This window comes from Ictidomys tridecemlineatus, chromosome 7, assembly GCF_052094955.1.
Source record: "Ictidomys tridecemlineatus isolate mIctTri1 chromosome 7, mIctTri1.hap1, whole genome shotgun sequence".
Taxonomy (NCBI): Eukaryota; Metazoa; Chordata; class Mammalia; order Rodentia; family Sciuridae; genus Ictidomys; species Ictidomys tridecemlineatus.
This window is the reverse complement of record NC_135483.1, coordinates 156,930,794-156,953,439: the sequence shown is the minus strand read 5'-3', so window position 1 is coordinate 156,953,439 and position 22,646 is coordinate 156,930,794. Positions and strand designations below refer to the sequence as shown.

The 22,646-nt window shown below is 38.2% G+C and overlaps 1 protein-coding gene across 5 annotated transcripts in view; it reads right to left on the bottom strand.

Annotated features, from left to right (window-relative positions):
- Myo1b (myosin IB) overlaps positions 1-22,646 on the bottom strand; it is a 168,438-nt gene that overhangs the window by 48,822 nt on the left and 96,970 nt on the right. For all 5 annotated transcript variants that reach the window (XM_078017761.1, XM_040294619.2, XM_078017760.1 and 2 more), the window contains exons 6-11: positions 21,084-21,130; positions 15,972-16,035; positions 5,345-5,443; positions 4,070-4,173; positions 2,513-2,660; positions 2,006-2,124 (exon numbers count right to left, since the gene is read on the bottom strand). In XM_078017761.1, the coding sequence (XP_077873887.1) occupies positions 2,006-2,124; positions 2,513-2,660; positions 4,070-4,173; positions 5,345-5,443; positions 15,972-16,035; positions 21,084-21,130 (581 nt within the window). The remainder of the gene's footprint in view (positions 1-2,005; positions 2,125-2,512; positions 2,661-4,069; positions 4,174-5,344; positions 5,444-15,971; positions 16,036-21,083; positions 21,131-22,646) is intronic.

Sequence of the window (22,646 nt, the reverse complement as noted above, 5' to 3'; positions counted from 1 at the left end):
AAATTCTTTCATCCACAGGTTAAAAATTTGTGGAAAAAATTCTACCAGTGATAATAAGGTAACTCAGATAAGCTTATCGAAAAGAGGCGCCTGTGTTGGGTTTTCACAGAGGATGAATAAAAAGCAAAACACAATAAAAAAACAGATCCAAAAGACACAGGTCCTCAAAGGGGCTCCTGAAACAACACAGGCTTTCTCATGGCATCACTGTGTACTTATCGACCTCAACTCTGGCCACTAAAACATCCACACATAGTGGCTCTCAAAATGTGATCCTGAACCAGTAGCAGTAGCAGTGGTGGTAACTGCACTTAGAAGAAATGTGGATCCTTCTCAGTAAGAAGATCAGGAGGCTGAGGCAGGAGGACCGCAAATTCAAAGCCAGTCTTGGAAACTTAGTGAGATTCTGTCTCAAAATTAAAAAAAAATTATTAAAATAAAAAAAAGGCTGGGGATGCTGCTCAGTGGTTAAGCACTCCTGGGTTCAATCCTTGTTACCAAAAAAAAAAAAAAAAAAAAAAAAGGTAAATTCTTTGGTCCTAACCCAGGCCCACAGAATCAAACACTCAAGGGGTGTTTAGCAGCCACCCAGGTGATTTTGATGCATGCCTAAATCTAAGAACCTCTGCTGGAGACATTCCACTCTGACCCCAAATTTAACCTTCCTAGCCACACTGCTCTGAATCTTCTTCCTGAATCTAAAGCTCCAGCCAAGCTTGACTGATCCTGTTCCTGATATGTGCTCCAAAGCTGGCTGTTCTCAATGCTTTCTTTTTGAAATGCCCTTTCACCCATTCTTTATACATCTAAATCCTTCAATCTCTCCATGAAGCCTTCCCTGATCCCTTACTTCCCTACCAAGGGCCCAAGTGGGTGGGTGTGCTGTTCAGGCTCTCAACATCTTCTCCATGCAGTCAGTCCCCCAAGGAGGGCTGAAGTAGACAGACATGACAGCAGCTGCAGCAATTCAGAAAGTCAGACAACAGTACAACCAGGGAAGGACTGCTACAAACCAAATCTCCATGTACATAAAATTATAGTATTTTCCACAATCCAAGTAACTCATGTAAAATAAGATCTCAGTATTGAAGGAAAGCAAAGGGCGGCAGGCATTCTTGGGTTAGCAAGAAAGTCTAACTCCAATTAGAACAAGAGAGAGGCTGAACTCTACCCTACTGTCTTACAAATGCTTAAAGCTAGTTACAAGGAGGATCAGACAAAAAAACATAGTTGAGTAAACAAAGTAGGCCTGAGTGGGAAAAGTCCTGAATTACTCATTTAATTCTAGACCAGACCAGTATTGACTGGTAGGAAAATTTCTAAGCCACAGCACAAAGAGTTTTACATTGTAACGGGCTCCAGATGCTGCCTGGTTCTGCCTACACATCCATCCATGCAAACAGATGTCCATTTAACTTCAATCAACAGGAAAGAAGGTTGCAGCTCAGATTTGTGTCTTAGGAACATTTCACTCTACCTCAAAGTGGTACAGTAAGAAAGGCCAGGAGTTCAGTTTGGCCATTTGACCACAGAACTGGCATCTCACATGACCTTCTCCAAATCAGTAAATGGCAACTACTTAGTCTCCCTTGATTCTTGTTATTATTCATCAAGGCATACGCAAGCCCTGCTGCCTCCACCTTCAAACCAGACCCACAAAAGGATCACATCTCACTGACTCAGCTACTGCAACCACATGGTCCAAGACACCATCATCTCTGGGTTAGGGAGTTCTGCTGCTTGTTCCCCTCTCTCCCCTCCACAATCAGCCAGAATGACCCAGTGAAACAAAGGGCAGATCCTGTCACTCTTATGCTCAAAACACTCCCACCTCCCCCTGCCAAAATTTTAAGCTCTCTGAGGGCAGGGATCCTTATCTATTGAATTTATCACTATCCCTAGTGCTTAGAATGCCTGGAACATAGTATGACAGTTACTAGCCTGCAAGTAAAGTTTCATATAGAAACACCATCAAAACACTTTCTGTCCATTATGATTTACCCACCTGAGCCACATTCAGTGTGGTTGAAACTTTCTCCTGCTTGGCTTCAACTGTTCGGAAACTGAATGCTCGTTCCAGAACAGACTGATCAATGCCAGTCAACTCGCAAATTTCTTTTAACTCTGTTAGGGAGCAGGGGAAGATAGACACAAAAGGTGACTACATGTATATTGATAATCATTACCAAGGCTTAGGCTGTTCCTTTTAAATTGCACTCAAACTCAACAATCTAACCTGTTTAAATTAAAAAGCTTAAAACTTAACTACAGGGCTGGTAGCTTAACTCAGTTGGTAGAGTGCCTGCCTCGCATGCACAAGGTCCTGGGCTCAGTCCCCAGCCCAGCACTACACATACACACAAAAACTGAACTGCAATTATATTTCTGTTGAGTTTCACTAGAAGAAAGCTTTTTCAAACCAATGCAAAACAAAAATTTTACTTTCTAGATTTAAAACTGGGCAGAAAGTCAACACAAGTTTCCTAAACAAGGTGATTCTCCTTCGACTTACCATTTTTATCTTTGATTTTGCTCTCATCTAAACCATTCACTCGTGATTCAGGCTTGAACTCGATGTTCCCTAGTTTCAACACAGCTGCCACCACTTCCAAGACAGACTCAGCTTCATGATCCATAAAACCCACAATCTGCATGGCATTCTGGGAAGAGGAAAAAAGCACCTATTTTACTTCTGTAGTTCTTTATTGTTGTTGTTTATAATGAATCCTATAACAGATTTATTTCTGGGGAAAAATCCCAAATCTTAAGACAAGACTGTTACCTTTCTCAGTGGCACCCAGTGATTCAAGGGGTACCTTTCATGCCGTGGCAGATGAGGGAAGGGAGGATGCAGACAGCAAGACAGAAGAAGCTGCCAGAATCTTGGGTCCCTGTCCCCACTTCAACTGCTGCAACTTGGTTTCTACATCTGTCTATTTTACATGGGGTTCTGCTACTATAACAAAACCAAACAAGAAGCTCCTACAACCTTCAACAAAGAAAACCCCTCATTTATTTTACATGTGAGAAAAACTGTGGTTTGCAAAGGTAGAAGCCTCATCCAAGACAGGATGGGTACAAGGAATACTCATTCATTCCTAAATTTATATAGAGTGCCAACTATGTGCCAGGCAGAGTGATTTCAGAACTGGCCTTGGACTGAAGTCTTGAACAAAAATCATGCCCAGGAGACATAAACGACTACTGCTTCCATGTAAGGATGTTTGCAGTTTTAAAAAGTGGTATACTCTGAGATCTGTTTCCTTTTTAAGAACAGCTGGCATCATTATGATGATGATGATGATGATAATGATGATGATGATGATGAGTACAACTAGGCTATATGGCAATGGGAGTAATATACATTTTTATGTTACGAAAATTTCAAACACACACAAAAGTAGAGAGAACAGAGAAAGAATCCCCATGTCCTTTTCATTCATCCACAAGGATTAGTTGATGCCAATCCTGTTTAATCTACAATTTGACCTACTCCCTGTCCTCCCTACAACCCCAGCTGTCTTGTTTGGAAGCAAATCTTGGTTACCACATCAGATCATAATAGGAGTAATTCTGACAGTATGTGCCACATAAAGACAGAAAATAAGAGTAGTATGTAAAATCATTTCTTTTCTAATGAATGTGGAATGCTAATCATTTCTAAAACTGAGCAAAACGAAGATTTTCTGTCTCAAAACCAGTTCTGATTTAATAGTATCCAAGGGCAGTTTTCACACTTGGAAATTAACTTTGGCTATAAAACTCTGCCTATAAAAACATTTGGAATTTAACTATAATATTACAAGACTCAAGTTCCAGGATAACATATGCAAGCTCCTTTTGATAAATGGTAAAATAGCTTGCTAAGGTGAAGTGTGGCCTATATAACCTGGTATGATTCTTGAGTATTGAAAACCCAAACTAATAATAATGTAACACATTCTTGAATAATTCTAAAACCTTAGGGAGCATGAGTCATACTTAAAGGAAAACTCAGGATTGTCACCAGTTCGGACGGAGCAATTAAGCACTAGCCATTTTTAAGTGTAATAAAATCATTCCATCTTACCCTAACAGTTCTGAAATTGGCTGCATCATCCACTCCATTAACTTTGGCAGAGTCCAGACTCAGGTAGTTGTATCTGCTGAAATCCCGCTCAAGCTTAAGTTTATCTATTGAGTCACACATACAAATCAGTAAGTTGAACAAATCTAAGTGGCGTAAGTATTTCATTTTTAACCCTTCAGAGAATATGACTTTCATATTATGCACTAAATCAACAGAACAAAAGTTAATATCCAATACCAATAACAGCATTTCTGTAAAACCTCCTTTATCACCATTGCACATATTCAAACTCTGCCTTTTTACACTGATTCTTACTGAGTAAGTCCCTTTCTATATCTTTATAACATAAAATGTCTTCAACATACTACTCCATGATAAAATATGATGCCCATCTAGGAATTCATTCACCACTGCATATTTGGGTTATTTCTAGTTAATAAATAAATAAATAGGGTAGAAGGGAAAGGGAGGGAGAAGGACAATAGCAAGGATAGGGGAAGGAGATGGTCATCATTATAAAAAAATTCATGTATGAAGATGTGAATTTGGTGTCAACATACCTTATATACAAACAGAGATTTGATAAATTGTGGTATAAAGGTGTATTAAGAATTGTAATGCAAAAAAAAAAAGAGAGAGCTCATTTATAGTGGTATAATTTGGCAAGAACACATTTTATAATCAGAGTTATGAAAAATTGTGCTGTGAATGGATTTTTCTCTCCAGGTGTGGTTGGCTTCTTATAGCTCTTCTCGTTCCAACTACTTGTTCAATATTTTTATCACTTAGCTATTGCCTGCTGGATACTGTCCTTGTGGGACTTACATTCATTTTCTAAAATATCTGAGGGTCAGGTTGTTAATCTCTTGTATCAACTGCCCACAATTTTTAAATTCTCACTGAGCAATTTGCTTTTATATAATTGTTTTCATTTACTGTTCTCCCCAGGTGAAATTTTACATTCTTCTATTTTATTTTTTATAGTTGTGGTTAGCCCCTCTCCTCGACATCAGGCTTTTATAAGCCATCTGAGATGTATGGCTGAGTCCCTGGTGAGGTATGAGATATGAGACAAATGCAGAGCACAAGCAGGCACACCATGTTCTCCACTTCCACCAGAGTCATGGAAAAACTTCAAGAAGGAAGGAGAGAAGTGTATGTTACGCATTTTAAGGAGAATGCTTTGGAAAACATCTAAACTGTATCTAAACTGTAAGAATGTGTATAATCAGCTGTAACACTAAAAATTATAAAACAGTAGACACAGAGACTTACGAAGGAGCTCTTCAGAGGCACCAGAGAGCAGCTGATAGAACACATGGAAGTTTCTTTCACCTCTTGGCTGCTTAACGACCCGAGATTTCTCTAAAAGATCTAAAAAGTAAAGAATTAACTCATGTTTATAAAATTCATTTTGCTTTTAAATCCACCGTACTTCTTTTCTCCCTTTCACCTTCTTCTTAACCTCCTATTTTCTATCAATGAAACAAAATAGTAAAAGAAATTATTTTTTCAATTCTACTTTTAGAAAGTTGCACAGTTCTACCAAAATCACCAAATTAAACACACTTGGTTCTTTTTAAACAGTGAATATGCAAAGTAAGTTAAATTCAACAAGCTACTGAGATACTAAAATTTTCTTTTTTAATGATACTTAATTCTTCAAAGTGTAACACATGAAGCTATTCAATTGAGTCCACTTAATTATAATGATAAAAATAAATTTTAACATCTCATTATGCTAAGAGCTTCACATGATACATGATATGTATGTATCATGGAGTAGTATGACTTTATCTCACTGAATTCTCCTACTTTATGAGATATTTTATAGCTGATAGCCCAATTTTAAGTAACTCATTTGGTAACTGGTAGAACCAAGACTTGAAATGAGGCCATTGGACCCTAGAGCAGCCTGTACTACATATCCACATTGCCTGCTACCTGTGAGAAGTAAACTAGATTTTCCTGGATATCTTGAAATCTTGGAATTTGATGTTGGTGATATGTTTTTATTAATTACAGACTTTTTTAATTTCACAAATTTAAGGTCTTATCAAATTTTCAGATTTTACAGTAAAAAAAAAGAAACCAGAAACAAAAGGAGTCGTCGAATAGTGTATTGCAGATGGTACAGTATTAGAGAATATTCCAGCCCAGAACCTTGCTTACCTAACCTTGCCAGTGATACAAAAGAGGTCTGGACTCTAGGAAAGGCCAATTTTAGCAATAAAATATCAAATCAGTAATTTCATTACTGAACACTAATTTTAGAGAACAGGCATGTGATTCCCTATCAGGTTGAAATCTAACGCAATATAAAAGGAGGGGGTATACAGGTGAGAATGATGAACGATCTCTCTGGGGATGATGGCTGAAGATGTTTATTCATATTTCTAGAATGCACACCAATATTTGAGGAAGGAGCCTAGGTGGAGTTAGTGGATTCGATGAAAGAGAAGTTTGGGGTATTCCAAATCTGTTAGGTTGTTTGTCAGAAGAAACAGATGGGGGCTGGGGATATAGCTCAGCTGGTAGAGTGCTCGCCCAGTATGCAAAAGGCTCTGGGTTCACTCCCCAGCACCACAAAAAAAAAAAAAAAAAAAAAAGAGAGAGAGAGAGAGAGAGATGGGTTGTAAGGAAACATAAAATCAAGCCAACTGAAAAAAGAACAAAAATATATAAACACAAAAATTATTAGGAACAAGATGCTGTGAAATTTTTATTTTCATCTCTACCTCTCACATGATATGGAAAACTGCCCACACGCTCAAATCATAGATGGAGAACATATTGATCATCTCCAGAGAAATGAAAGTTTCAATTACTAAGTAAACACTGATACGAAGAACGGAAGAAGGAATCAGGATAAACATGCGCTGTGCTTTAACTTACTAAGTGTTCAAGCTTCTACTAGGTCCTAAGAGTAGGAAAGTTTTACAAGGAGAGTTTTAGAAGAGTAGGAGAGTTTTTAGAACAACTAATCATTATAGAAAATTCCCCAAATCTAGAAGAAAGTAACTCAACTACATGAAAAATATAAACGAATACTACAGTTGAGTCCATCCATTCATGCACATATTCCTTCAAGTGCTCACTCACTACGTGCCAGGAATGATGAAGGAAATGGGCCCAGCACTGACTGCCAATGTGAAGGCTTTCTTTCTCTTTTCTTATAGGAGGAACATATGTTTCCAGCTCATGCCACCCAACCAACAGCATCCGCTCTTTTCAAAGTGAGATGACAGGGTGCTTATGAGTAAGGAGAAGGTGAAGTGGGGGAGGTAGACAGACCAGGAAGCCCTGGCTCTTCCCACAGCCCTAAGAACTGTGCTGCCACTCACAAGCACTGAGCATCTTGCAAGCCTCCTGCTCTTCCATCCAACAGTGACACCTTCATTATGATGACAACCAGCAACACCTATACAGCCACATTCCAAAAGCAAAGTGATATTCCCAGACATCAAATAATGCCTTCAAAAAGCAGCTATAACATGCTACAGCCTAACACGCAGCACTTGTGAACAGATGATAATGGGCAATGGGGGGAACGAAGTGGCAGTAGCTGTTAAGATTCAGCAGAGAACAACCTTGAGTTAAAGAACAACATTACCTTGTGCATGCTGTGAAAAGGAATGTTGGCCAAATGCACTTCTTGAACCACATGCGCTGATTGTAATCAGTGATGACTACCATATCCAAATATGAAGCATAATACTGTGTCTAAAAGGAAAGGTACAAAGGGGAAGCAGACTGACCTTCCACTACACACTCCTCGCTTTCCACCTGTTATCACATTCAGCCCGGAACACCTCTGAGGTTGATCTTATAATCCCTATTTTACTGATGAGAAAATGAGGCTCACATCACTCTTGGTAAGTGACAGAGCCAGAACTCAAAAGCTTTGAGTGACTAGGGTATCAAACTTATGCTCTATGATTTTACAGCAAAAAAATAATGCAAAATCCTTAAACCCTTGGAAACGCTGTACTTTATATGAAATACATGACTTCCTTCATTAAGCAACTTCATCACAAAATGAGGAATCTTTATTACAAAGCTGTTGAAGGTTTTACCACTTAGAATGCTTACACTATTACCCCAGAGCCTCCTATTTCAGTTTCTTTATGACTTTTCTCATAAGTCATAAGCTTCCAGGTAGAAAAGTAATTAGGGATAATGTTTGCCCCCAAATAATTTACTGGTGCTTAAAACCATTCCCTATTGGTGTTTTTCTCTGCTAAATGTGCATGCACAAACATAACCTAACAGCATGAAGCCATATTAAATAATTACTCAAAGTAGAGAATATAAACTCAATTCACCATAGGGACATATCACCTGACCACTTTAATTTACTTAAATGTGCCCCTGAATTAAGTCAAAGCAGAACACTGGCACAGCCTTCTCTTTCTGCCTTAGGTACTTCTGCCACTGCTGATGGAGCCTCTGCTAACGAGATTTAGTAAAGAAGGATGATTACTAGATGCCAGATATTTAGTACAGGAGAGAGTTGGAGAGTCTCCAGATAGCTCAATGCAGCTGTATCCACCCCAAGATAAAAAGCTTATACTAAGTTCAATATAAATTCACATTTTAAAGGAAGAAATAAACTTCAAGGCTTTCTAAAGGAAACATTAAAGAAGCAGGGAACAAGAAACAATGAAATCAGAAATTGCCCCTCTACCCCACCAGGCCTGCTATTGCCACCCAACTGTTGGCACACATGCCATATTGCAGGGCTTTCTTTAACTAACTAATTTCCAGCTAATCCACGACATGTACATGTGCATGTGCATGTCACAGGACAGCATCCCCAAGACATAACTTGAAAAAAAGAAAACGTCCATGAATGCACCAGATGGCAAATGAAAAAGACCTTTAATTGAGGAAGGAATAAAAATAAAAAAGGTTGGGAAGAAAAAAAAAATCTAATTACTTTGGTAAAGGAAGGATTAGATAGTTGATAAGAATTTATTTTATGCATCATCTCCTCTCCTAGAAAAATAAATAGTGCGAGTTCCTGATGAAGGCTTAAGAAAGAATCAACTTTGGCTCAGTTTTTCAAGTGAGGTCAAAAATGACAAGGAAAACCCCACTGAGAGTCTATGACTCATAATGCTGGCCCCCAGGGTGCACATCTTCTCCAATAGCTCCAAGGCCAATATTTGAAAAAAGCACCACAGGGGCATTTAGGGTCTTCGAATGGATTTATGCCTCTTTATTAATGCAAAGGAATACATTAAACAATAGCACGTGCCTGTAATATAAGTAGCTATAATTTTCCTACTTTTTTTTTTCATCAGATAATAAACCCCCACCCCTGCTCCAAAGTGCTAAATAACCAGTGAGTTACTGGGCATAACTCACAGTAGCCTCTGTGAAAAATCTTGATTATGAACTGACATTTACTTACCAATTGCAGCTGTATTCTAAAATCAACTCTATTATGTTTTTTGGAAGTAGACAATATAAATCCTCAAGAATGACCACTGGGAAGGTTCACTAGTGACAAATCTTAAATATTAAAAAGACTGGGCAAAGTCTTTTCAGGAATCATTCACTATGCATGTTTATTACAGTTCTTTAAAAAAAAAACACAGAAAACAGGATGTGATGACCAACTTCAGGCCTCTTGAACAGCAGGTCTCAGGTGGCTCTCTACCTGTTTGCAGGACAGGTCTTTGAGAGATCTAAACATCTGGCTTGCTGTGACATCACAACCCTTCCTCATCTTCCATTGCACTTTATAGCACTTGGGTTTTAAGGAATCAGTCCAAAGTTCTTACTCAAAAGTCAGTTTTCTGAAACTATAAAAATCAGCACTGAAGGTAGCTTTTACATGAAAAGTTCTAACAGGATTCCCAGAGTTAGCCTGGGATTTAAAGCAATAAGAAAACTTGGCTTATTATCTACCTAACAAACTACTATTTATTAATAGGATATGGCTGCATTCACTGTATATATATATTTTCACAAGAATGTTTTCTGATGCAAATTTAAGGCCTACCTGAGAATTTACTCATGCATGTATCTAAATCTAAAATTCTAGACCCAATTCTGAATTAAAACTAATAAAATATCTAGAACTTAATGTTATTATGTATATTATTTTAATAAACACAGATTCATTCCTTAGTACAAGGTTTAGAAATATTTGAACACAGGTTCTCTTCTTTATTTACATATAGTCTTATTTCATGATAACCATGGACTTTTTTGTGGTAAACTGATTTTTGTTAAAAAAAATGCAAAAAATCAAGACAAAAGCATCTACTTTTATTTAAATAAAGACATGCATGACTGAATAACAGAATTATTCTTTCAGAATGTCCATTTTATTACTAAAGACACTCCACAATTTATTTGTTTTTTTAAGGAGTTTTAAAAATCAAAATGCTAAAGGGGGAAAAAAAAACAGTTTGATATTTAAACTAGGTAATGTATTGTCTTAGTTTTTTGATGATATGTGACCAAAAAGAAGACAGATTAAAAATAGATACCATCTACTGGTTAAGTATTTGCTAGTTACTAAGAACTGACTCATGTACTGGCAGTCTCCAATTCGACCTCAATGCTTATAGTCTCAGGAAACAAAGCAGGTTACAGTTTCCTTGAGGAGGTGTCGTAACAGGCAGTTTCACTTCTAATCAATGATTTGCCAACAATGAAATCAAAGATATGATATAAAAGAAAGGAACAAAGTGATAAATCTCAACTTAAAAGAAAATTATGTCCTACACCCTACAAAATGGCATGATTGTGCTCCATACATAAACAACATGCACTTAAAAATATGAGACAACTGTATCATAAATTCAAAAGAAACATAAAAGAAAAGGAAATTCAGAGTAATTTGCTCCATCCTTCACCTCCCCTGGGAAGGGAGTGGTCATCTCCTTCTGCTGTAGTTTCCCTGGGAAGAATTTTCCTTAGGTCACTCCCCAGCCTCTCAACCCTTCCTCTCTCCTATTCAGGCAATGAGGTTTGGAGAAAGGTCTAGGCTCAGCTTTCTGGGGTCCTCATGCTGCCCACACAACCAGTTCCACTCCTCAGTGCTGATAAGTGGGGTGATGTACACAGGAGAGTGCTGACAGTGCTTAGTGCTATGGAGGACCACCTGACTACCAAGCTGCCAGAGGACTACTGCACACCTATGCACTTAGGTGATACACCAAAAGTCACTTTCTTCAACTTTGACTTCAATAGTAGTAACAGCCACTTCCTCTGCAATTTGATTCCATGCTTATTTTTCATATATTTCCAAACAGGGTGAAGGAAAGGATATTATTATTAGTTAGTATTAGTTAGTTTTGGCTGCATAACAAACCACCCCAAAACTCAGTACTTTAAAACAATTCCGATTATTAGCTCAGAACTTTGGGAGTCAGTTGGACAGTTCTGGTCTGAGTCAGCTTGGTTGATCTCTGCTAGGCTTGGTCAAGGGCTGGCCAACTGGCTGGCAGCCAACCTAAGATGTCCTCGCTTACATCTGACAGTTTATTCCATGTGCAGAATCATTCAGCAGACCATTCAGGTTCATTCACATTGCGGTGATGAGAGAGTTCCCAAGAACAGCAAGGAAGGACAAACTCCAATGTATAACCAACGTTCAAATCTCTGGTTGGGCTATATTTGCTAACTATTCCACTGAGTAAAACAAATCTCATGGCCAAGGCTGAGTCAGTGAGAAAGAGAATTACCCAAGGGTGTAGACATGGGGTGAGAAATTATTGTGGCCGTTTTGAAAAATCAGCAATCAATTTGTAGCTATTTAAAATAAAACGGTCATAAATTCTTTGACACTTTCCTATTGAGAAATAGGATTATGAGCCCTACCAGTGAAAGTGGGTGAGTCTGTACCCACTTTGACTTACAGTACATAGCAGAAGGGACAAGCCACATAGTCATAAGCTACTTCAGGCTTCCTTCTGATTTTTTTTGGAGCACTTGCTGTCCGGGTGTTCCCTTCCAGAACACAATGTGAAGCCACATGGAGGCAGCTCCTATCTACAGCCCCGACAGACCCTGGCCTTACAATTCTACCAGCTGGCCTGACAAAAGCTCTAGAGAGTTCCAATCTCCAGTCTTGCAAGTTGCCCCTAACCATTTGTGTTCCCAGCCGAAGCCCCATACATGGTGAGGACAAGCCTTTGCTGCCACCCGAGTTCTCAACCCACAGGACCCCAGACCACTGAAAAGGGCTGCTATTTTATTATTTGCTACTGAGTTTGGGGAGTTTGTTGGGCAGCAAGAACAAGCAGAATACACACCAGTCTCAACTTTTGCCTCCCTTTACCATTCACAGGAGCATATACTTTTTCAAGCTGAACAAAACACGGTAAAGGGTGTCATTTCACTATCAATAATTTTGTTTGCTAAAATTTTTTTAAAATGAGTAGCATAGATTATTCACCACAAAACCATCCAATAAAAGCAGAGGCTTTATTTCTTAATAAATTTCTCAATTTACATAATTATTTAGGTGATTATTAATTAATTAATTCAACAAGTATATATTAGATGTATACTTTGGTTGCTGGCAATTCAGCAATATATCAGACTAGGCCTCTGACCTGATAAGCATATATTTGATGAAGGGCTTAGTTATTTAATAGTGAAAAATACCAACACTTATTGTGTGCTTCCTACATGGTAGGTGAGGACAAGCCAAGCCTGCTGTGAAGCTGATAGATGCTAGTAAAAAATTGATGCCTCATATAAAATCCAGTTCAGAACTATTCCCATTTCAAAGATGAAGTGGAGGCACAGAGAATTAGGTAACTTCCTGTCTTTTTGTGTAGACACTGGAAACCACATGATTAAGCCAAAAAGAGTTACACAAGCAGGCTCAGGAATGTGCCCTAAATAATGAAGTAGGACAATATAGGGGCTTTCTGTATTTAACCAATGCCCTGTCCATATGGACAGCCATATTCCTTGTCCTTCATTTACACTAGTATGCACACTTAACATCATAATGTATTTTCCTAGTGTATATCTGTTATTTTTCTTTAAGCAAATAAAAAAATCTCTGGATATCTGCTCCAGGCACAATGTTGCCTGGAGATGACTTATAATCCCAATGACTTGGGAGAATGAGGCAGGAGGACTGCAATTTCAAAGTCAGCCTCGGCAATTTAGCAAGGCCCTAAGCAATTTAGCAAGACCCTGTCTCAAGATAAAAAATAAAAAGGAGATGTGGCTCACTGGTTAAGCACCCATGGTTTAATTGTCAGTACCAAAACAAACAAACAAACAAATAAATAATAAGAGAGTCTGCCACCAAGAGCCACAGATATAAGAAGCTGCCTGTGACTATTGATAAAAGCAACAGGTTTCCAAAAGCTTCTAATTTATAACACTAAACACAAAATCCCAACATATAAATGTATAAATATTATAAGACCAATAGGCCTAAACAAACTAAGAGAAGTGTTATTTCAGTTCCACTGAACATCCTGATGCACTTCCATATTTTCTTTTCTATTGAAGCAAATGTTTGCCGTCTTCTATTTTTTCCTTAACAAGTCTTTTTTTAATTGGAACACTGTAATTATTCTTAATAGTGGGATTCATTCTGCCATATTTGTATATGCACACACATAATTTGATCGATATCGTCTTCTATTTTAGTAACTCCTCTTTCCTACTCACGCTAACTTCAGGGTTATGCAAATTTTGAAAGAATTTCAGTCTTAAATTTGTTACCACACCTCTTCTAGAAAGAAAGATGAGTTACTGGGCTTTCTTTTCCACTTTTTGGGCATACAACTAGTTGGAGGGATCCTATAACTTTTTCAGGGTAATATTTTTAGTCAATAATAATCTGCTTTTACCAGGTGGCTGCAGGAAAAGGAGACAACAGATACTTCGTACAAAACAGAAAATCTAGTTTTCTTTTACATGTTACAAGAAGCTAGAAGCTTTTGGCAGCTTGGAGAGAACACAAGTGGGTTTACCCATTGCAATCCATCCCTTAAGCCAGTAGGCAGCAACTCCCAGTGGCTGGCTATGAGTCAGTCCTCCATCTACACAGGAAGCAAAGTCCTGCCTCACCACTAATGTGCACCTTCCCTCTCCAGAGCAAAGGACACTCTTGAACACCAGGGTGTTCCCACTACCACAGACTTCAATATAATTTCATTGTGGGAACAAACAGTAACAAACACCATATGAAACCCATTCATGAAGATATATTAATCTTAATTGGAAAAGAACTGAATGTTTAATATTTATTTTCCATGGATACTGTAAGAATGAGGGGGCAGGAAGACATTTCTGTTTAAAATTTACACTTTTATAAATTTAAAACTGAAGTTACTTTCTCATACTTAAAATAATAATTTCTAATTATTTTCCTAGAATTATCAAGGGATATAAGGGTTAAATCATTCCAGAATGTTCAGTTACAAATTCTGTAATTAAAAAAGACACCAAACTTACACTCATTTTAAAAACAGTATTATTAATTTAATAAGTATTTTATTTGCCTTATAAAAAAGAAAGCACTAAAGAGTCACGAACACCTTTCAGAACAAAAACTGATCATTCCTGAAAATGGTGGTCTTTGAACCAAGGCATCTTTCTCTAGATAGCTCTCATCAGCTGACATAGTCATTTGCTTTTGGTTACCTCATGAGTACTTTTATTTCCATATTTAGCATATAAAGTCATCTAACCTAAGCAGCACTAACCTAACTAAGGTTTCTAAGTTATCCATCTCTTCTTCCACCAGACCAGGGCTCATTTTACCTGTTTCATATTTGGGGTTCAGCAAAACATTTCACTTGAAGAAGAAATGTCATCTATTGAACACACTCAGGATACTTGTGTTTTTGTCATTTTTCAGCACTCTTGGGTAATATGGCAGCCAGGGACAATGGGCGATTCAGTAGTGTGACCCTCAAAACATGTAGAAGGCTTCAAAAGGATAACCAGACGAGGTGCACAAAGCCCTATTTGGTTACATTAAAATTTCCAAACAAATCAGATAACAGGGTAGCACCATGGGTACCTCAACCCCCAAAAGCTGACAGCCACTTACAGACACTAACTATGTCATGTGGCACTCTTGTGCCCACTTCAGAAAACTCCAGACCAGACCTCACCTGATTATGTTCACTTTTTACCTTCACTTTAACAGAGAACACTTCACTTCTACAGTCACAAAGCATGTCTAAAGGAGGCTAATAAGTCTATGTTTTATCTAACAGACATATCACATCTTAACCATTTAAATATAAGGAAGAGAAACAAAACTTCTCAAAATAACGTTTGTAGTACAGGTCCACTCCTTTTGTTTGATGAATGTTTCCAAAATTTATTAATTTTAAACTGACTCTCTGTACTTTGTTTTTAATCATAAACATTTTGTTAAACAAAATAACCCTTAGAGCCAGGTGTGATATTGCACACCTATAATCCCAGTGGCTCAGGAGGCTGAGGCAGGAGGATGGCAAATTTAAAGCCAGCCTTGGCAACTTAGTGAGGACTGAAGCAACTTAGCAAGACCCTGTGTCAAAATAAAAAAAGGGCTGGGGATAGGGTTATGCCCCTTGGTTTCAATCCTGGTTACCAAAAATAAATATATATATATATAACCCTTAGATCTTTTCCATACAGAATTGGCTTAAAGACTTATGGAATATAAAAAACAGCTGGACAAAAACTTATTTCTTTAGCAGATTTCTAAAAATATTTTCAAAGACTATTAAGTGATCTTTAAAAAGACTTACAAATCATATTATGAAGCCATGTGAAATGCAAAGGCTAAAAGTCTAAATATAAGAAAAGGAAACATATCCTTATACCCATCTCTTAAAGGTCAAGTATTTAAAATATTCTATTATATGTTTTACCATACTGAACTTCTCTACAAAGATTTAAGTAAAATACTTACAGTTACTTATCACTCCTCCCAGTGGATCACCCTTAAAGTCAAATTCAATATCCATATATTTGCCCTGTTGAAGAAAAGAAAGGCTTGGTGAGTTTTCAAGTCCACCTCAAAACAGTTAGTCAGTGTACTTCTTAGACAACATCAAACTAACTTCTTATGTTTATGCACTTGTTTAAACGTAATTAAGAAAATCAGTTTATATAACCATGATGTAAAACAATATGTTCCATAAATAATTCATACTAAATACCCCATTGGCTCAAAGCTAATCTATTCTGGTGCTAATTTAAGAACAGATCTTCTTGGCCATTGTGTGACTTTACCACTTCATATATGTGTTTCAAACTCCTGAAGGATGCATGTACTCAATTTAAGAATAAAAATCAGGGAAAACAAAGTAGTCCTTACATACACACTGATTGGGAAGATAAATTACTTTTCAAGGCAAAAAATCACAGCTATAAACTCCAAAAATATAGGACAGTGGGTAAATAAACCATTCTGTTTTTATAACTATTCAGATCAAATACACAATTATGTGGTGTGACTAGCTCAGAATCAAAGACTAATAATCATTATTACTTTTTTTGGCTTTTGACCTAGATTATATAGCAGTATATAACCCAGGTTCATATTACACTTTACAGATGGTATCTTGAGACACACATGGAGTTCAATACTGTGATTTTTAAAGAAATGGTCTATAATTGCCTAAAGAGTAACAAGAACAAAAGAATAACCCCGACAGCTGTTTCTTGTTTAGAAAAGGATATGTTGATCTGGTATGTCAAATCCTGGATTTTGTTTCAAGTCCTACATTAGTAATAGTTAGATTGGTTTATAAATAATTCTCCTTAAGTATTACTCTAACTCTTTCTAATTTTCAAAACGATGGGGAGGGAGAAGAAACAGGACCAAATGGAACTCGGTCAACAATGCGCTCTGTGACTCTCTACTAGCTGAGGCATGCTGTCTCACCATCTCCTTTTCATTGTCATCTACCCTTTAAATCTTCTACTTATGCATTAAGCAATTGTCTATTGAGTACTTCCTCAATGCCAAAGTAGAAATACAGGAAAGCAAAGCAGTCTCTGCTCTCTGGGAACATATACGCTCTGGAGGGGACTTGACAAGGGAAACAGTTTGTTCTGGTATAGGATACACCCTACGACGGGTCATGCTGCTAAGCATGGAAAGCAGGACAAAATAAGAGCAGGAGTCTTTCCCAAGTGAAATGTAAAGTCTCAGGAGAAGTGAGTAGAAGAACAGGGAGAGTGAGTGGAGAATCGGGGGTAGAGAGGAAAGTTGGAGCGCACTGTGAAATTGACATGTCCTCCTGACAGCAAGCCATGTCACTGAAACATCTTAAATAAGGAGGCATTTATCAGACCTGCCTGTTTACAAGATCACTTGGCTAGTGGGGGTATGGACTAGAAAGGAGCAAGACTAGATAAATCTGATGGCAGTCAGCTGCAGTGGTAAGGGAGGAAATGCTGGAGGCTTTAAGCAGGAGCAGTAAAAAGAGAAAAAAGAGTTGAAAGCTACCCAGAGAATCACAATGACAGGCCTGGGTTGATAAAGGAGATAAGTGAGGGTATAAAACATCCAGGGATGTGGTCTAGGCAGCTGAGTGGACACTAAGACCCTCTGCAATGGTGGGGACACAGCAGCTACTAAAGAAAGGAGATTATAATCCTGTCGAGGAGGTTAACAGTCAACCCTACAGGAGAGAACAGAAGTGGTCCTTGAGCACAGGTGGAGGGATTAGTGTAAGACATGCATGTGCAGGGACGCACATACAGGGGAGGCACAGGATGCAGAATTAATTCAGTTAGCGGGGCCTGAATGATGGCAGTGACCATATGGAGGATCATGCTTTTTAAAAATTTTTTATCATAATTTGTTATGTATGACAGCAGAATGCATTATAATTCATATTATCATGCTTTTTTTAAAAAAGAAGGTGTGAGACTAGGATGGGAGATTTGAAAAGAAGAAACACTGTAGAGAAAGGAAAAGGAAGCCAACCATGAAAAAAGAGCTGGACAGCAGCGAGAATTACGCTGATGGTGGAATGGCACCCTTCTTGGGCAGCCATATCCTGATTCTCTGCCAGAAGCTTGGTTCTGATCATGCGGCTAGTCTACTAGCAATAACTAACAACTTCCAATCACCTGAAATTAAAGTGTGAGACTCTAAGACTGACACTTGAAGCCCTCCAGCTGGGGCCTTGACCCATCTTTCCAGTCCTGTGTCCTGCGGCTCATTTCACGCACCTCTGGTCCAGCAGCCAGGAACTCTGGTACATGCAGGTCCATGTGGCCCCTCTCTTCAGGCTTCCTCAGGCTGGAAGACCAGCTCCCCCTGTCCTCCACTCGACTGTGACACATTTAAATCTTTGGGGCCTCCCAGGACTGTCCCCTGCCCCAGATTCCTCCCGTTCCTCTCTCTTGGATGTCTGTATAGTCTCACCTGTACCTTTCATGGGGAACTTGCTCTTTGATGTGTTGTGTTATAATTATTTTTAGATATATCTAGTTTTTGTAGTCCATAAGCTTCTTAAAAAACTGGTGCATAAGAAGGTACTTGTTCCCATGGCCCCTATCATTGTTGTGGTGACATCAATGAGGTAAGTGAATACACTGACTCCGGGGATGAAAAAAAAAAAAAATCTTCAGAAAATAAAAAAAAGTTGAAGTCACAGAGTCTAGGAAAGGTGTCACAGAAGTGACGTTTGATGTAAGACACCGCTAGTGATGTGAAGGTCGAGGGACAGAGCACAGCATACAGAAGGATGCACAACTTCAAAGGCCTGAGGCTAGGAGGTGCTTGGTGTGCCTGAGGATCACACAGGCCCATGTGGGCAGAGTGAAAGAGGGCAAGGAGCAGTCCCAGAAGGGCAGGCCTCAGCTCAGGCGGGGACCCAGGAGGCCCGAAGCAGCACATGCTGTAATCTAGGAGCAAGAGGGCACCATGGAGCCCTTCAGTAAGGCAGCAGGGGAACTCCAGTCTGAGGAGATGATTCCAGCTGCTGCTAAGGAAAGATTGCAGGCTGCAAGTGAGGTGCAAGGAGGCCAATGATTAGTTAAAACCATTTTAAACAAATGAATCATTTTCATACAAAAATTTTATTGCATTGGAGTTTGAGTAATGAAATTTCTGCAATACTAGCATTTCCAGTGCTCCCGGCATCTAGGTCAGCACTTTGCACATGGTGGATACTCAATGCACTGCCCACTCCCAGGAAGACTTGGTCAAGCAAGAAAAAGACTTTCAAAATATTTTTTTCAAAACCAGTTGATTCTCTTTCTTAAATGAAGTTTGATATGTCAAACCCAGATCTGCTGGGATGGAGAGGAGGATACCATGGGGCCCTCCTTGGGTACACTGGTCTCCAATGTCAGTTATGATGAGCAAGTAATTAACTGCAACACAGCAGACTCTTCCCAATTGTTCAGAGAAGAGATTGAGGAATTCATTCTAGGTTAACTAAACACAGCTGAAGGAACTCCAAGTTCCCTGGAGTAGAAATACATAATACATAAACCACTATTAGGTTCAGCAGTAACTTTAAGTACTGTAGCATCCTACTACAAAAAATTATAGCATATATTTGGGCGTATTACTAGTCTAGTCACAGACCACAAAGCAGAGAAATTACTAAAAACTGGGCATGAAATGACTTAGCCTATAATCAAGCGTTAATCTCACATCCTAATACCCGTGTTATAATAGGATTTCTCTGAAGCTACTTAATAAGCCAAATCTCTTGCCAAGCCTTTCGCTAGATTTCAAATATTACTAAATGGTAATGACCTTTTAAGCAATATGGTCTTATGCATTTATACTGCCTAAACACCAAATATTTTTGTAAATATTTAAAAGTGTGTGTGCACATAAATTGTTAACCAAATAAAATTTCTAGCACATAAGAAGCCTGATGGTTGGAATTGCTTCTATCTGCCCATACTTCACTTCTAATTCTATTTATGCAATGAGATTAGCCGTGTTTCCACAACAGGAGAAGGCATGGCTCAAATCAGTTATAACAACTTAACAGACTAATCTGATGGAAAAAATTCACAGCCTTGGAATTAGAAATTTATTTAGCCTCTCACTTTCTAAACTCTCAAAATTGCCTCACCTGAGGTCATTCTCTTCCTGAAGCACTAGATAACCCTAAAAAGAAAAAAGTCAAAGGGATCTAAAAAGAAGGGGGAGAAAGATCAGGAAGAGCCTCTGGTAGAGAGACATAAAAGATCATCAAAAATGGCCCCCAGTGGCACAAGTAATGCATATGAGAAAACAGTTCAGAAAGCAAATGATCTTTTGTCATAAAAATGTATAAACTTGGTGAAACTACAGAAAAAAAAAAAAAGAGCCGTTTTGAAACAGCACCATCACATGTACCCTAAACCCCAGCTGTCTCCAGGCAGTGTTGGTGTCTCTGTGAAAACCAGGGGCATGAAGGAGCCTAGCACAGCTGGAGGGGCCCAAATGCCCAATGTAGGGGGCACATGCTGGAGTATGAGAGGATACCAGGTTGGAAAGGTGACATGGATAAGATGTCTATTTGTGGAAATAGCATCTAGTAGTTCAACCAAGCTCAAGACATCAATCAGCTTCAGCTCCCCGTGCCAACCCACACACCCTTGTATATCTCATCAGTCGTATTGATTATACCTCTATCAAGATTTAGAATAAATTCTGGGCCCACTAAATAAGGGATAAGGGTGACAGACTGCACAAACTTGAGAGTTTTTCTTTCTACATAATTTCTGATTCTTAATTATGATTAATAATAATGCCAAAATTCAGATAAGTAAAAAGTCTTCTTAAATAGTCTCATTTAAATTACTCATGGAATTTTATAGCGGAAGATGACAAGAAAATATGATTTAAAAAACAGCTTATCACCCCCAAGAATTATTAAAAAAAGAAAATCTCAGAAAGCAAAAATTGTCCTTATAGAACTTTCGGTGTCTCAATAGGAATGGTGCTCTTCTTATTTTAAAAAATGTGTGTATTAAGAAATATTAAACATCTCCTGGTTGTTTAAACATACATGAGCTAAATATTAGTGTTAACACTTAAGCTTATACAAATACTTACAAATCTAGAGGAGTTGTCATTCCTTACAGTTTTGGCATTTCCAAAAGCTAGTAAGAACAAAACAGATGCATGGTTAAAGTTCACAGAAAAAAATAATAATTTCAAGCAGAAGATACAGCAAATATAACTGCTGGCAAATACAACTTGTACCAATGACATTTCTGTACAAACTTTCCATAAAAATATGCTTAACTAAAGTTTTTAATAAGTTGCTAAAACTTCCATGTCTTATTACAAATTCATAGAAAAACAGTAAGTTACTCCTCTGACTCATGGAATTTTTGTGAGCATTTCCTTAAACTTAATCTTACCTAATTCAACACCTTTTAATTCTTTTCAAACAGGAGTCAAGTGAGTTAGCCAGCAAGTGGCTTTTATTCTTCTACTATTAACACGCTATTTCAGAATTACTCTGAATTACCAAAAGTTTGATGGAACTGGAACCAGGCACAGAATGCCCCTCTTTAATTAAGCCTGGGGCACTAGAGAGTGGAAAATTAATCTAGGAAAATGATAGCAGAGAAAGAGGCAGTATAAGCTTAAGACATATCTATCAGGAGAAGGAACCCCCATTTGAATCTCTGAAAGCCCAGCAGTGCATCTCAAACTTCAATACGCAACCCAGTCGCCTAAGGATCTTGTTGAAGTATAAATTGGTCTAGTGGGCCTGAGAGAAATAGGAGACTATGGATTCTACCAAGTCCTCCATCCAAGCAGACTATTGTTGGGATCCAGAGGTAGCTAGCAAAGAGGAAAGCATGATAAAATGGCCAACAGAAATGATTTTTGGAACAAGAGGCTGGACATCAAATATCTGGAGGCCTCCAGAACTTATTCAAGATAAGCAAGGAGAAGAGAATTGGAGCAATCATTGCTCAAATGAGCCCTGAGGCTAAAAACTGGTTCTTGTTTTCAAAATAGTCATTTATCAAGAAGTGAGGCAGCATATTTATTAGAAGGTAACTGAATATTCAGCACCTAAATGTGATGTGCTCTAATTCACACACTAGGTGGCTGTTTTATTTTTTTTATTAAAATAAAAATAAATATTATTATTAATAATAGTTGGCTTGAGATCAGTTAAGACAAAATTTGCAAAATCCACACAGAAAATGTTCTTTGTTTTAGGGATGCTGCCTGGACCCAGGATGGCTCAGTTAGGCCCTAACACCAAATTCTCTCTTCAACAGAAAGAAAACAAGATGCTGTGTTGAGCAAGGAAACCTGTGCCCTGGAAATACTCAAAAAAAGGGAATTTTCTAGGGAGGTTCCCATGCTTATCCCTTGTTCACACAGGCCAAAGCTTTTACAAGTGTGATCTTGATAATGGCAAATGTCAACCAAGTTATCATGAAAACTCGACATTCTTATGCTTTCTTTGCTAGGCCTTTGTGGTGGGTGCCAAGTTAACTAACTTAAAAGCCCCAAAGTCCAGCACAGGACGCTGTCACATAAAGGACAGTTTATTGCAGCTTGAAGGTCAGGGCCAAGTGAAGGAATTGCTTAAAAAAAAAAATTGATTTAGGGCACCCTTTGCAAGCCACAAGCCATCTTTTCATCAAA